This window comes from Crocodylus siamensis, chromosome 1 (assembly GCF_052110815.1).
Source record: "Crocodylus siamensis isolate JL-2025a chromosome 1, ASM5211081v1, whole genome shotgun sequence".
Classification (NCBI taxonomy): domain Eukaryota; kingdom Metazoa; phylum Chordata; order Crocodylia; family Crocodylidae; genus Crocodylus; species Crocodylus siamensis.
The window spans coordinates 43,148,318-43,164,279 of record NC_143395.1 but is presented as its reverse complement, the minus strand read 5'-3'; the positions used below and the strand labels follow the sequence as shown (position 1 = coordinate 43,164,279).

General features: G+C 44.6%; 1 protein-coding gene across 3 annotated transcripts; it reads right to left on the bottom strand.

Annotated features, from left to right (window-relative positions):
- Positions 1-166: 166 nt before the first annotated feature.
- On the bottom strand, positions 167-15,732 carry TMEM14A (transmembrane protein 14A). Of its 3 annotated transcripts, none has more exons than XM_090033539.1 (5): positions 15,710-15,732; positions 11,857-11,942; positions 7,179-7,280; positions 2,702-2,789; positions 167-788 (listed from the first exon to the last, which is right to left on the bottom strand). In XM_090033539.1, the coding sequence occupies exons 2-5, from the start codon at positions 11,930-11,932 to the stop codon at positions 749-751; spliced, it is 306 nt and encodes a 101-aa protein (XP_089889665.1). In that variant the 5' UTR covers positions 11,933-11,942; positions 15,710-15,732; the 3' UTR covers positions 167-748. The 3 variants fall into 3 exon arrangements, with proteins under 3 accessions (XP_089889665.1, XP_089889647.1, XP_089889656.1); XM_090033521.1 differs by lacking the exon at positions 15,710-15,732 and adding an exon at positions 13,038-13,179; XM_090033530.1 differs by lacking the exon at positions 15,710-15,732 and adding an exon at positions 12,879-13,020.
- Positions 15,733-15,962: the final 230 nt, after the last annotated feature.

The following is a 15,962-nucleotide window of genomic DNA, read 5'->3' as shown; positions in this document are numbered from 1 at the left end:
ATTCCAAACTCCCATTCATTTCAGTGGAAACTGAGGGCACCTTATAGTCATGGGTCCTTAAAGGAAAGATATAGGCAGATAACAGACAAATCTCTTCCACTCCACATTCAGCATTAAAAAGAATATTTTTGGAGTCTTATAGATAAACAAAATTAAGAAAAACTACTTTAAAAGGTTCCACCTTTTATTAGAATGAATATCCATGACAATTTGTACATGGAAACCAGAGATTTACAGATTGTGAAACAGTGTTTTATAGTGCCAAGGAATTTACCCTTACTCAGTATTTTTGATACAATATATACAATCAATACTGACAATATTTTAGAGCTTCTTTTGATTACATAGTGTCAGAAGCAAGAGACTTATAGTTTATATGGCTTTTTAGCTTTCCTGACACACGAGCATGTTTTGATTTTCCAAGGTATACAGCATTTCTAGCTCTCAGTGACCTCCATTGGAGTGTCACCTGCTCAGAACATTTGAAAAATTAAGCTAATGAGTTACCTGCAAGTTAGCAAGCTGCTTAAATGAAAACAAACAGTCTTGTTGAATAAAATAAACCAAACTTTAAAAATACCAGAGAAATCTGAGATCAGAGGTGATCACAGGAACACATCACAGGTGCATATCATTTAACAGAAAAATGCCAGAAATGGCTTTGTTGAAACTTATCTTTCAAGTATAAAGAGCTTGTCTATCTGTCCAGAGATAAAATACTTTTACTTCAATTCTTGGTTCTGGTTTCTTACAGCAGCATAAAAACAAGTCGCAAAATCATCAAAAGGCTGCAACAGAACAGAGAACAGAATTTAAAAATGCACAATAAAGTTTGTGTACCGACAATCATACAGCAAAGAGCTTATACATGAATGTGCTATTGGTTAAGAGATGAGAAAATCTGCAACCTTGAAGAGAGGACCTTTTAAAGCATTTCTCCATGTAGAACATGACTCTAGTATTACACCAGCTCTATGTCAAGTTAATGAAATTACATCAACATAAAAAGAGCAACAGTGTAGAGAATGAGGCTTTAGAGATTATAGAATGCCAAGAAACATATACCCTTTGGGCCCAATTTTCACTTACGTTTATGTGTAGCCAGAGTAGGTGAATGGAATTACATTATAGTGAATGGAATTACAGTGATAGAAACCCTAAGAGAGTGATAAGACATCCTTTAAATTGTGATGCATTACAGTTTCTTTGAAAATAAAAATACTAAATTGCTTTTTCTATGTGATCCAGCTATTTCAAAGTCACCATAATTATTTCACATTATTGATGACTTATAGGCAAACTGCCCATGCCAAAGCATTAAGCTCAAGCTCTGATAGTCATCACAGTTTCATTTTAAAAAATTACAAGAGGCCTGGACTGACAAAACTGCTACAAGGAAGCTTGGAAAACTAAAATGCTTTCCTTTTAACCTTTGATGAGTTTAAGACTGAACCCAGAAGTTTGTCTACACTAGGTGTTCTTGAGAAGGCCCTTGGGGGTACGTGCAGGTCAGCGCAGGTAATGCCCACCCAGCTGGACGCAGGGGAAGCTCGCATGTGGCAGCTGCCAACGTGTCACATCTCACTGTGCCCTCCCCCCTCCCCAAGTGTCTGGGGGTACACTGATCCAAAAAGGTTGAAAACCCCTGGTCTACACTTTGCAATGGAAACTGCTCACAACAGTGAGCTGAAGTCGTGCTAAACATGGCTTACTTTTTTTATACATGAAGTTGTACTGGATCTGTTGCTCTTCCTGCCAATACTTGTTGCCAGAATCATTTAGTTAAATTCTATGGCCTGTAGTATGTTGTTGGAAGGGAAGCATTAGACAGGATGATCATAATGCTCCCTTCTGCTGAAAATACTGCTCTGAGAACATAACTGACAATATGGTTTATGATACAATGCTAACAAGTTGTCATCAATTAGTTGTGCATGGACAATACAGGTTCAGGAAGAGAGACATTTCATTTACCTCATACAGCAACAGTAAAAACGTCAGTTAAGTTTCTGATAACACAATTTTTAGATATCAGATGTACAAAAGAGAAGAAAATTTTATTTTTAGGTGCAGTTTTCAGCTTATCCCATTCTGAATATTAACTGGGACTTGGAAATTGAAAAGAGTTTTGAAATATGGAGTCACTGGAAGAGCAAGCTTGGAATTTTACTACAGAACTAAAATACAGAAATTGCCTATAATATGCAAGATGAGCAGTAGCAAAAGAATGAAACAAGTGCTTTATGTAGTTATTTGCAGTAATGTTGGCCAACACTTTCAAATTCAGATGTCCAATCTCAAGCACAAAAATCAAACCTACTAAATATAAGCAGGCCAATTTTCAAAGGTAAGTCTTCAGTGGGAGTCACAGATACTTAGTAATTCTGAAAAACAAAGTACTTTCATTTAGGTGCCTATCTCTAAAAAGAACTCACACTTCCAATGGCTAATCAGTATATTGAGTGATATATCGCTGGTAATAATATCCTCTTTGTGCAGAATACCAGTGTTAGATGTATGGATTTTTTAAAGGAACAGCTATTTACCAGAACTGTATCAAGACCTTCAAGCTCATTGCATTCAGACCTCCAACCAGTCATCTTCAGCTTCAGTTAACTCTGACTTGGATAGACATCAACTGGCAAGCAGCCATTTGAAACCGGTTGGCACCACTACAATAGAAACTTGAATATGTATTTACCTTATACCAGCTATTAGGCCAGCTGGCATAAGTTTCTTGGACCTCTTGAACCTTACTCCCATTACAATGGTCAGAAGAAAAGCAGAAACTGTAAAAGACAAATCAGTACAGAATTTACTTTTCTAGCAAAGGAATTTTGAAGACAATGGTTAGTGAGCAATGTATTATTTGTTAGCAATATTCTGCAATATTCTGCTATGAAACTCTGATAGCATAAGCTATTAGATTAGAAAGAGATGCAATTAGCCATAAAAAAAAACATGCTTTTTTCAGTAGCTTGATTTTCTCAGCTTGAAATAAAATATCCAGACACAAAAGAATGCAAAAATCTTACTTTGCAGATACAAATAATGCCATCCAAAAGTGTAATTCTACACTTCCACATTTATGTGTAGAGACATGGAGCAGTATGAGCCATGATAAAAAGCCATAGCTCACTGTACAAGCTGACTGTGTCTTATAAAGACCATCATCATACACCAGTAGTGCTCAACCTCTCCAATTCTGCATTCTTGATGAAAGGTGTGGGACCAGTGTGCAGGTATGATCTGGCACACCACTATGACCTACATACTAGATCCAGCCACAGCATGACCCCATGCGCCAGCCTGATCTGGTGCACAGGACCATGTCATCCGGACCATGGGGCCCCCAACAGGGCCATAAATTGAGCAGTGGGGGAGAGGTGGCAGCATTAACTGCTGTGGCTCTGGGGGCAATTAATGCTACTACTGTTCCCCCACCACCAAGTTTCTTTTCCCATAAGGGGCTCCACAGGCTGGATGACACGTCTCTGCAGGTCAGAGACTGAGCAGTACTATCATAAAACATGAGAACTCCTTTCCCAATGCCCAAGTTTAATAACCTGCTTAGGGAGAAATCAGCCTCTGATTTCATGTTAAAAAAATGGTACTTGCCTTCTAAGTAAAGCATTAGCCTTAGAAATGAAAAAACAGCACTGAGAATTGACACTGCCATTATTTTTCTTAAAGAACATAGCTATCAATGTCCCCCTATATCTCAGCCACAGGTTCTTTTTTTCTTTTTTGGCAGGGGACTTCATGCCATTCTTTACTGGTGGCACTGATGGCATTAGCTCAATCCTAGATGGCTCTAAGGATAGACCAATGGGGCATTGGCTGAAAAAGGTAGGGACAGCTTAATAGAGAGACAGGAAACCAGTGCAATGTTCAAAGTACAGGACTACTAAGCTCCAACTTCAGCTCCAACAGTGACACAATTAAGGCCACCAAGTCATATAATCTTACCATCTCTTTTTTCCTTTATAAAAATCTTTACTTGCCTGATACAGGGCATTTTGATAAGATGGCCTAATGACACTAAGAGTGCTCTGCGGGTGGAAGCTTTCCCAAGAACAAAAACAAAACTCTATGGTGCTGGGAAGCCAGTAAAGACCTCTTTTTAGATATGGCTGGAGTTCCACATGGGTAGCTGAGTTCTACAGCTCCTACAGCAGGAGACTGGTGCTGACCCGAGGTCCCACTCCTTTTGTTATGCAGGATTAAAGAGCCATCCTGCTAACCCTTTCCAAAATCCACAAGCTAGCTGTCTCCACAGTGGAGCTGGTTGCATTCAATGGGAGGAAAGCATAAAGTTATTCCATGGGCTCACCCCAAAATGCTAAGGCAAGTTCTGGCAACTGAAAACATCTTTATGAAATTCCTCAGTTTAAAAATTACTTCTGTTTCTTTGCTCATAAGTATTCTGATTTTATGATCTGTACACTGATCTTTTCAGGAATGATTCTGAAGAACAGAAAAACTACTCCACAACATGAGCCTCCTTTACAGCCTTTAATACATCCATTACCACTCCAGGCTAAAAAGCATGCCCATTCTGTAATACTCTCTCTTCTAATTTTTCAAAACTGCTCATTTTAGGTGTTCTTTTCCAAGACACTCATATTTTCAGAGGTGCTAGGAACCCACAGCTCCAAATGAAATCAATGGGAGCGGGGTAATATTGACTTCTCTAGAAAAATACTGTTCTCAGCTGCCTCAAATTGAGCACTCAGTTACAAACTATTTTTTAATATTCCATCACTGAAATAGGAATTAAATTGTCCAGAGAAATGTAATGCTAATTGCAAGAAATATAAAAATGAAATATTGTTTAATAAAACATTAATGATGGAAATGTGCTTTAAGTGTTTGTATGGTATTTGCTTTTTACAGTACTGGAAAGTTATAGGGCTGCTATTTCCTAGGCTCCTAGGAAAGCTTTATCGTTTAGTGTATGATACCCTTGTTACTCTTGGATTTTGAGATGGATAAATACCATATTTTCTTCCACACAACATGCCCCCAGAATTAGATACTGTATGTGCCTTGTTTTTGAAAGGCAGAATGAAGAAAAAAAAAAGCTTTCCTTGAAAATAGTGGTAAGTAGCAGTAAGTAATGGAGAAGTGGTAGCTAGGGAGCTCAGCATGCTCATCTGTGTTGCTCCCTGTAGCCCACGCAGCATTACTTTCACTCCCTACCCCACCCCAAGAAAAGGCTTAAGCTACTGAAATTGCTATTACCATACTTCATTACTCAAAATATGCATCCCAATTTCCAGCTGCCAATTGATTAAAAAAGGTGTGCTGTATGCAAGAAAATACAGTAGTCACTACTATCTTTTAGGCTTCCATCCTGTAAAAACATCCAAGTTGTCCCACTTTACACATGCAAGTTATCTTACTGAGCTCAGAGTTCAATGGGGCTATTACCAAGAGCAAACATGTCTACAGTTCTGTGAGATAAGGCAAAAATACTCAAAACTGAAATTAAAAACAAACTTTCACCATGAGAACATTTTCTCTATGTCGGATTCAGTGAACAGTGACATTCCTGCTACTTCATGAATCTAAATTTTTAGTAAATAATAATAAATATCTTTCCATGTTGAAAGAAAACTCCCAAAACAAGTTTTTCTGCAAATTATTATATGCACAAATCTCACCATTAGCTTTTTACACACTATTTTAGCATGCTTAGCATAAACAGCCTCAGGCAGACTAGTGCAAAATTTGAGTTAGTCCTACCAAAACTAGAAAAACATGAAACATGCTTTATTATCGGTTTTTACTTACACTTCTTCTCTTCTACAAACTCCAGATCTGAACTAATAAAATCATTAATCCGTGTAAATGAAGAAACAGGTTTAAAAGCATCTAATTTTCTTTGATTTATTTTTTTCATTAAATACTTAAGGTGACATTTTTGCTTTAAGATAATATTATTTTTCAATACGATAATTTGTGTTTGTTTTACAGGGAGAAAGCTACTTTTTTTACCCACAGATAGGCTTACTACTGCTTTTACTGCAAGGTGATTAGGCACAGCTAACATCACAACCCTGTTTATACTTCACCCCGACAAAAACTCTGGTGGTATGTATCCATCAGGGCATTTAAACCTGGTAGCTAGCACCTAGCGCTTATCCCATGATAAGTACCACGATGGTTTTTGGCAGTGAAGACAAAGCCCATGGCAAACAATTTGTTTCAATGGGAGCTGTGGGCCACCCTTACCAAGATTAGACCCATAAACAACTGTAATAACTAAGGCTACTTACAGACATAACCCCTCCCCACAAAACAGTGCTTTACTTTAAAATTGGCATGCCCCTGCAAATGTCTAGAATGTGCTGGCTCTTCCAGTAAAGTGCAGGGTTTCTTTTCCCCAATATCTGTCAGCAGCCCACATTTATTTCTAATCTGCAGGCAAGTTTTAAAGATTTCCTTTTAGTAATCTTTCCCTGGCTCTTTATTGTAGTTTATAGTTCATACTGTTGTATAAACCTATAGACAAGTGGGGCACAGGCGGGTGCTAGCTGGCAGCTGCCAGTTTTCTTTGAACAACCTGCCCCATTTGCAGAATAATCCACATTCAGTCTTCAGTGTTGGTAGACACTTCCCTTCACTTTAGTATAACTCAGCAAGCAGCCTGCATCCCACCTCTCCCCACCACCTTGGGCTCTGCTTTGGCCATACCACCCACAGGGGAGGGGACAGGAGAAGGGAGGGCAGCAGCTGCCACCTCCTGTGGGTGGCAGCCAGGACTTGGGTGCTGCTGGGGGTGGGGGACAGGGGGCAGCAGGACCTGGTTCTGGGGCACCTGGAGGTAGCAGGGCACTGCAGGTCAGGAGTAAGAGGCACCTGTGGGGTGGGGGGCTGCGGGTTGGGAGTGAGGGGCCATGCTAAGAAAGTGGGGTCATACTGAAGAAAAGTTTCGGAAGCACTGGTCTAACTGAAGACTCAACTTAAACTGTCAAGCAAACCAAGGCATGCGTATGATGAACAAAACTGTGATCTGTAAGGTCCCTTGTAACCCCTAACAACTATGAAACCATGAATGGATGAATTTATACACATGAAGGATAAATGTTCAAAAAACAATGTCTTTTAAAACAATTAAAATGTCTTTTAATTTGTTTCCTATACCTTTTCCTCTAGTTAAATAACATACTTACATAATGATATCTTCACATCTCTGGGGTCATGTGTTACACAATAAGCTCCATAACCAGCCACCGATCCAAAGATGAGACCAGCTACCAGGGAGGTTTTACTACCTGCAGCAACAAAGCATTTAAAACATTACTTTAACTCTTTTTTCATAAATTCCATTAATGTCTTTTCCCTATCCCTTCTTTCTTACAAGTCCTTCCTGTGAAAAAGCTATGTATTTCAAGGGTTGGCAACATTTTTGGGCAGAGTGCCAAAAACACCCACAACCTTGACTTGTAAGAGGCCGATGGTGGGGGAGCCACAAAAGGGGCGTGCCAGAGGAGGATGGTGGGGGAGCCACAAGGGGCCCGATCCTTGTTCCTGATCCTTGTTGCAGCAACACAGCCCCAGTTCCTTCCTTGTTGTCCACCACAAGGCACAAATGCCAAACAAAATGCCTTCTTGTGCCACACTCCGGCACGAGTGCCAGAGGTTGCCTACCCCGATGTATTTGCTAATGTCATGACACAGTATATCTTTTGGGAGCAATCTATAAATTCGTTATGCTAGTCTCTTCTTTCCAGTGTGACTTACCAAACATTTTCCTGTATGTGTGAGTAGCCAGGCAATCTGTTTCTTATTGGTTAGATAGCAAACTGTGTCTTAACTGAAAATACTGGACAGAGAGATTAATTTTGCCTTCATGTAGCTTTCTCATCCAGGGTGGAAACAGCCAAGAGATTTTTGTAACCTTGCTCCCAGACTGGCATAGTTTAATTGACTGCTTGATTTTGAGGAAGTCTCAGAACACTAGAGAAGTTCCAGAAGATTGGGAAAAAAACTATTTCAGCAGTTCATCCTGACATCAATCCTTGGCAACAATAAAACAGCTGATAGCAGAGTCAGTGAATAATGAGTAATGTAATCACTGCCAACCAAGGAAGTCTAATGGAAAACAGATCTTGTCAAACTAATTTAACATCACCTTTTGAGACTAATTGGTAAAGGCAATACTGTCAGTGCAATATATCCAGATTTCTAGATGGCATTTGACTTGCTATCACACAGTATCTTGCTTAAGCCATATAGTAAAAAAAAAAAAAAAGGCACATTAAATGGAGTGAAAAATTAACTAACCGGCCACTCTCTAAATGCAATTTTAAATGTAGATTTGTCATTGAGCAGCTGCAATTCTTGCAGTCCTGTAGGAGTCAGTTAGCTCTATGTTATTTAATATTTGTATCCATGATCTGTGAGAAAACATAAAATCATTACTAATTTTAAGTCACACAAAAGCTTGGGAGGGTAGTAATTAATGAAGATAACAAGTAACTGGTATTTAACAAACTGGATTTTTTGGTCAGAGGGAAGCAAGCAAATAATCATGTTGGGATTTTTTGTTTGTTTTGTTTTAATACAGCCAAATATCAGGTATCTAGAAACAAAGAATGTAGGCCAGAGTAACAAAGTTTCTGGAGATCAAGGTTGTTGAAAAAGGACTCAAAGGTCATGGTGGATAATCAGCTGAACTTAATGGTTAATCACAGCTCCTGTGACGCTGTTCCCAAAGGACTGATGCAATCCTTGAATGTATAAGTAGGAAAAAATCAATAGGAGTGTGAACCTATTTGAAGTAAGTTTATATTTTATTTGGGAAGATATCATACTAATGTGATCTCTAACATGTCCATGCTTTAGGAAGGATTTGGATAATTTGGAGAGGGTCCAGAGAAGGATCCCAATAATAACTGGAGAGTGCCTGACAGTAGATGATTTCAAGAACCCAATTGTCTGCTGAATAATACTTGTGGTGAATTCAGCATTTTCTGAAGTCTTCAAAGAAGAACTGTATGCCTTTCTGGAAGATGTGTTTTAGTCAAATAGAGGTAACTAGATCATATGCAGGAGCAACTGGGTGAAACCTGATGACCAGGTATGTCACAAATTAGCCCTGCGCCCTCCTTCAGTGCCACTCAGATCCCTTTCCCCTGCCTGATCAGCTGCTCTGCTTCCTGCCCTGTGCTCCTTGCCCAACCCACTGTGCTGCATTTGGATCCTGCCCTACTTGCTACTGTGCTGCCTGTCCCTCCTCCGATCTGCTTGTGGTACACACAGGGGCCACCCACACCACAGACTGGCCACCTCTAACCTAAGTTATGCAGCAGGTCCACCTGCAGAACTAACAAGGATATAAAGCTCCCCTTACATAGGCAGATTAGCACATGGGCCGGTGAGGCCTGGGCTGGGACCCCCAGGTGTCTGCGTTCCCGTGGGAAATGGCGAGTCTCCCCTTGCAGGCAGGCAGCAGGAGAGGTATGGGAGGTACGTGCCCCACCAGATTTGTGCACAGGGCAGATGTGGACTGCCTGCTATGTGCTTGGGGCCCTTGGCCCTGCTGACTTTGCCCTGGGGATCCTGCACCAGCCACAGGTCCCATGCCCACCTGGCAGCAGTGAGGGTGGCAAGTTATGCCTCTCACTGCAGGGTAGGCAGAGGATGCATGGCTGGTACAGGGTCCCCAGGGCAAAGGCAGCAGCCCATACAACCCTTGCCCTGCTCAGCTCCACTCTGCTCCAGCCATGGTGAGGGGTAGGAAGCAGGGAGGAAAAGTAGGCAGGTGCCATCCCACCCCAGCCTCCCCCCTTGGGAGTTACCTGTCAGCTCCATGTTTTTGGGGAACCCTGACACAGGACAGACTGTCTGACTCACAAAGAATCCCACCCCCACCTAAACAGAAACTGATTAAGATGCAGTGAGAGACATACCTAAAACCCTCCAGATCAGGGTGACAAAATTGAAACAACTGCCCTAGGTCTCATTTGCATCGGAGATGGGAACAGGTGACCATTCATTTACATGAGAGATGGAGAACAGAAAACCTGAAGCAGAGACTGCAGTGAATTCTGGGATCGGCGAAGCAGGGGAGCACTGCATGATGGGGAAGCTGTGTTCCAAATGCTAATCAACCCTTACACCCAGCTCAGCATTTATCAGACCAATTTTAATCTGGATTTACAAAGGACTTTTCCTCCCCCCCACACACACACCTGTAAGCAAAAGTAAGTTTACTAGGCATCTTGGGCCGTACATTCCCCGGTCCCACTATGGGAGGCCTATGTAAACTTAATTGGCTAAAACTCGGTTGCTGGGTTAGGGAATGCTGAGGGAATAGACTGAGTCAGAGGGGGTATGGGCAACATTTGAACAATGGTACAGGGCTCCTCACAGCATCCAGCCCATTGGAGCCCTGTCCACAAGTGTTGTCATACTTTTCCCGAGACGACTAGTGAAGTCCTCTCCACAACCAGTTATGAACACTCCAATAAGTGCCTTAAGTCTGTTAAAAGACTACAGTAAGATCTGGAAAAGTCATGCTAAGCTGAGGCTTGTTCACAGCAAGTAAAAATACAAAACCCTGATGCTGCAATCTATTGTTTTTGAAGACACCAGGAGATATCCCATCAAGTATATCTGCTATCCATAGGAATGTCAAGCTGGCTCCCAAGTAGGTGTTTCCTGAGTATCAATCAAGTTCCTGAGATGTTCCACCCAGATAACCCCTTGTCAATAGAAAAGACAATTTGATTTACACTACTGAGAATGCTTGAAAGAAGCTGAACTGGGGGTATAAAAATCTGTAAAAGAAGCAGCAGTGTGTGTGCTGACACCACTTGCTTTCTTCTGGAGAGGCTGCAGGATCATTTCCCTTCAAGGATCGTGTTGAGAACTTTGACCTGTCAGCTCTGCAACCCGAGTGCCTTGGACTGGTGAGATCCCAGCTCGCACTCTCTCTCTTAGCATAGATTTCTGAACTTGAACTGTATTAGTTAAGCTTGAGCTAAGTTTCCCCAAATACTTAGTGAAACCAGGGTATACTGTGACTATTTGTGTTTGTTTTTCCTTTGCATGTCTATTACTACCAGTGTCAATATATATTTCATCTACTTAGCAATAAATAACTTTTATAGTCAAACTGGTAGTAATTGGGTATATTTTGCCTTCTTTACTTCTCTTTCCCCCACTTGCTCTGCAGCAATGCCCCTCTTACCGAAGCTAAAGATCCCTGTGAAGCCCAGAAATACTGTGGGGACTGCTCATCAAGAGGCTAAAAGATTGGGACGTGCTGAGTTTGAAACACATAAGGGGATCAGCTTGTACAGGCTGATTGACCCAGTTTGGCTCAGACGTGCCCTAATGAACTGAATGCTGGCCCATGAGGGTGTCATCTGGACACCCAGTCAGATTCAGAGGTATTCTCTTTAACTGTGTGCTTGTGTCTGACTGTGGTTATTGTTGCTCTGATGAACTGATTTGATTCTTGGCATATGAGGGTGTCAGCCTGTCCATGCTGATCAACCTGGCCAGGTCAGGTGTGTCATGTTAATCTGTGTGTGTTTGTGTGTATGACTGATTTGGGGACTGGAGGAACCCAGCCCCACTGAACTGAGTCCTGCAAGATAGCTCCACTGGGGGTGAGGGCTTGCAGAAGGAAGAGATACCGCTCCATACAGAAACACTAGTAACACAAGCAGCACATTGATAGAATTACCAAGACCCTAGCCCTGATAAATGAGCATACCCCAAAGTAGCAGGCAAATCTGGTAACAGGGCCCCTCTGCCCGCTGGAGACTAGGGCCTCAATAAATCTTAATCTGCTACTGTCCCCTTGGGTGCTACTGTCCCCTGCCACCCAGGCCTTACCTTTCCGTACATATCCCATGGCACCTCCAGCAGCCAGCAACACAGCATAACCAAAACCGATCCAGTCGACAGCCATGGTGACAACTCTGGAGAAGAAAAGAAACAGCAGCACTGCTGACAAGCATGTTTTACTGTAAACTTATATCCCACTTTCAGCTTTATACACTGTCCCCAGCATTAGTAACAAACCATCTTCTAGCACTGTTTGAATACACTTGAGATGTGCGTCTAAGTCGAGCAAATGCATGGTCTTTATCATGTAATCCCGCTCCTTCCTGTCCCTGCTCCCTTCAGCACTTAGACACTGTGTCTCATCTCTAATTGGGCCCTACACTACGTGTAGGAGTAGGGGCTTGTCTATATTACAAGCCTTCTGCTGGCTTAAAGCAGCCACCCCACGCCCATGCCTGCATGGCTTCAGATGGCTCCAGCACAGGCGACTAGTGCCTCCCGAGTCTGGGGTGTACCAGATTGTCGGGGGAGGGAAATCGTCCAGCCAGCGGTGAAACCAGAAGTGCACTTCCAGTTTTGCAGCTGGTGCTTCCAGGGGGTGCACAGCCCATCTCAGGGGGTGTGCGTGCACCCCTAGGAGCTTGCGCTGTGGAAGCAGCTGCGATTGCTGGCAGAAGGCTTGGGTGAGTTGAGGGGCACTTTCTGTGGCCCACTGGACGTGGCTGTTGCTGGCAGCCTCGACAGCTCTGGTAGCAGAAGCCTCTGCCAGAGACCTGCCAGCACGGGCCCACGTGCACTTCTGCCACCGCCACCAGGCCCGAGGCCTGGCACACAGCGCAGGGGCCCGAGACACTCCCGGCTGCCAGGCAGAGCCCTTGGGCCCCCGCAAGGGGACTGGCAGGTGCGGGGGAAGAGCGAGACGCGCAGGGCTCGGGCCAACACTGAGGAAGGCCCCGGGCCCTGCCTGAGGGCCGCCCCGCGCTCGGCCCCGGCCCAGCCCAGCCCCGCAGCCCGTTTTCCCTCGCCGGGGCCGGGGAAGTCGCGGCGCGGGCAGGGGCTGGCGGCCGCACCGGGCGGATCCGGGCCGGGAGCAGAAAGTAGAGCAGGAGGCAAGGGAGCAGGGGAACCGAGCCGGCTCGTCCCCTCCCCGCAGCTGCGGGGGCGCGGGGCAATGCAGTGCAGCCCGGCCGGGTGTGCCTGCAGCTGAGCGCGGCCCGGCGCCTCCCTACCTGCTGCCGCCGCAGCGCCGGCCCGGCCAGGCCAGGGGGGAGGCGCGGGCCGCCCCGCCCCGCCCAGGCCGGCCCCAGCTCCGCCGCACGCGGGCGCCAGGGGCCGCTGCGGGGCCGCGCCGGGCCCTCCCCGCGGGCCACTGCTGCCCCCCCCCCCCGCCCCCGCCGCCTTCGCTTGATCTCCCGCTCTGCTTTCCGCTCCCGGCCCCGATGCGCGGGGGGGGGGGGGGACCGCGTGCGCACCACACGCCCGGGTGGCCCCCGCATCTGGGAGGGCGGCACCGCGCCGCGACGGGCACCGCTGCCCCTTCCACCTGGAGCCTCGCTGCCGGCAACAGTCTCGCTTGCTTTCCAGCGAGAGGCAGATGTGGCCCGGGGGGCTGCGGGGCAGTCCTGCTGGCACTCAGGTGCTGCGGGCCGAGGGGAGCCAAGCAGCATGGCAGGGGAGCCTGCACCGTGCCCATGTCGAAGGCCAGGGAAGGAAGGGCACGCGGCTGCTCTACCCACCCCGTCTTGGGCGAAGCTGCTGGGGCAGGGAGAGAGGGGGGTACAACCCCTCACAGCCACTCTCACTCCTTTCCTACAAGAAATCACCCAAACAGCGGTGGGATGGGGTGTTGCACAGCAGTCCTAAACCTTTCTAGGCTGGAGGCATCCTTGGAAAAGGCCAGCTCTTAGCTGTGACTCCTCTTTCTTTTTTGACTCCAGAAAATGACTTTCTTGCTCCTGTCACAAAGCACTCAGAAGGACCTCAACAGGGAAGCATGTTTTTAAAAGTGTGGATTCCTATGTGCCATCTCTAGGCTTATTCTGCAAATCAAGTTATCACTGTTCTCAGTGGTGTCAGATGACAGAACAAGGAGCAGTGGTCTCAAGTTGCAGCAGGGGAAGCTTAGGTTAGATAATAGGTGTCTGGCATCCCAGGGTGACCTGGAAAGGATGTCAGGACACCCCAGGGTACCACAGTAACTTGGTTGAGAATCACTGTTCTAGCATGGGTGATTTGATCCTGATGGCTCTCTGGGCATAAACACAATTCAGTTGAATCACAACAATTATTGCTCCTGCCTTCCCAAGTGTGGCATTCAGTTGTTATACACCAGAAGTCTGTTAGCAACTTTCTACATGTTTCGTTTCTTAAAGTCATAGGCAGGGTTGGGAGGGACCTCAGGAGGTCATTTAGTCCTACCATCCCAACTATATCATTGCAGCCAAGGCTTTCTCTAGCTTGGTCTTAAAAACTTTGAAGGATGGAGGTTCCACAACCTGTCTGGGTAACCTGTTACAATGCTTCACTCCCCTTCTCAAGAGATGACTTCTCCTAATATGTAAACTTCCCTTGCTGCAACTTGAGACCATTGCTCCTTGTTCTGTCATCCTCCCCCACTGAGAACAGTCCAGTTCCATCCTCTCTGGAACACCCTTCAGGTAGATGAAGGCTGCTATTAATATGAATGAGCTAAACATATAAAGGACGCTAACAGAAGTGATGCTTTGTTGTCCCTGAAGCACTCTACAGCAGTGCACTAACAGAAGTGCATTTTAAAAATGCCAGATCACATGACATTCTGAACTCTCATTACATGGGAGTTCACACAAAGGTTCTCCAAAGCAAAGCAGCATCCAAAGGGCACCTAGGGGAATAAGACACTTCTATTCAGCCTAATGTGAGCTGGATTTCTCACTCCTTAAGTCACAACTACACAAGAAACTTTCTGCATCCAGCAGCAGTGTCCACAAGTACATTATGCTGCCTGAGCGGCTTGCCTCCCAATGTAGAAGCAGTTCTTTGTTCTTTTCTTCAGGCCAGCTCATTAATAGCACTGGTTAATTTGTCCTCAGGATAATTAGCTGCTCCACAGAGCCATGCAGACCCAGCTACATTAGGAGGCAGCATAGAGCAGTGTGGTGAGCTGGGGGTTGCTATTTGTCCATGTTACAGATATAGCTTTAGCTTAGGATATGTCTATACTGCTTCCACAGCACTCCAATGCACATGAAGAGCAGGAACAGGTAAGCTGGGGCTTCCAGGGGAAGAGTATAGTCATGCCCTTTGGCTCCTTTGATAACCCCAATCAAAGACTGTGTCCTTCAGATTTCATTTCTTGAACTTCATAACGTTTGGGAATCCTTCCATTAGAAGAGGTAACTAGAACCTGAAGAAAGTATTCTTATTAGGTTACATGATTTTATTCCTGTTTTTGGCATTCCATTTATTGCCTTCATCAACACTGAGCTTTTGTGATCAAACAGCCATTTGATATTAGCTGTGTAGCTTCTGAGTGGAAACCAGAACTGCTCTCCTTGGACCACAAGTCTCTCATGCAAAGAAAATGAGATTTGTAGTATATTTGGAAACAAATATAGAACACCTGAGGGAAGGCATCCCTTAAAATGGTCACTGAAAACAGATTCTTAAACTAAACTCTTCAGCCCCTGCGCAGCTTTTATGCTGCAGTCTGAGAATTGTGGCTCTTGAAAAGTGCTGTAAAATAAAGGGTGGATTGTATTAAGCAGAACCATGCCGTTCTACTTAAGAGAGCTCCAGAGCAGAACAAACACACTCTCTTCATGCACTGTAAGCCCCAAGGAGCAACTCAGCCCCTGGTTCTACAGGATTTATCATAGGAACATGAGAGTCCTGGCAAACTATCTGTCTATATTTCACTTACCTTTTCAGGTGCAGAAAGTACCCTTCATTTCCTTTCCCAGCCTGCTGTTTAATATTCCTGAATCCTGTTAAACCATCGCTGTATTTTTTATCACAGGTGACTAGTGCTAGTGGTAGAAGCTGCTATATAATAGGTTGTGGGGAGTTCAGTAAATCCAATCACTCAGTCCTGATATGAAGTGAGGTAGGTAGACTTGGCAAACGTGACCTAGATAATAAGGTCAGTTTGCCAAACAGTTTCTCTTCTTAGGAAC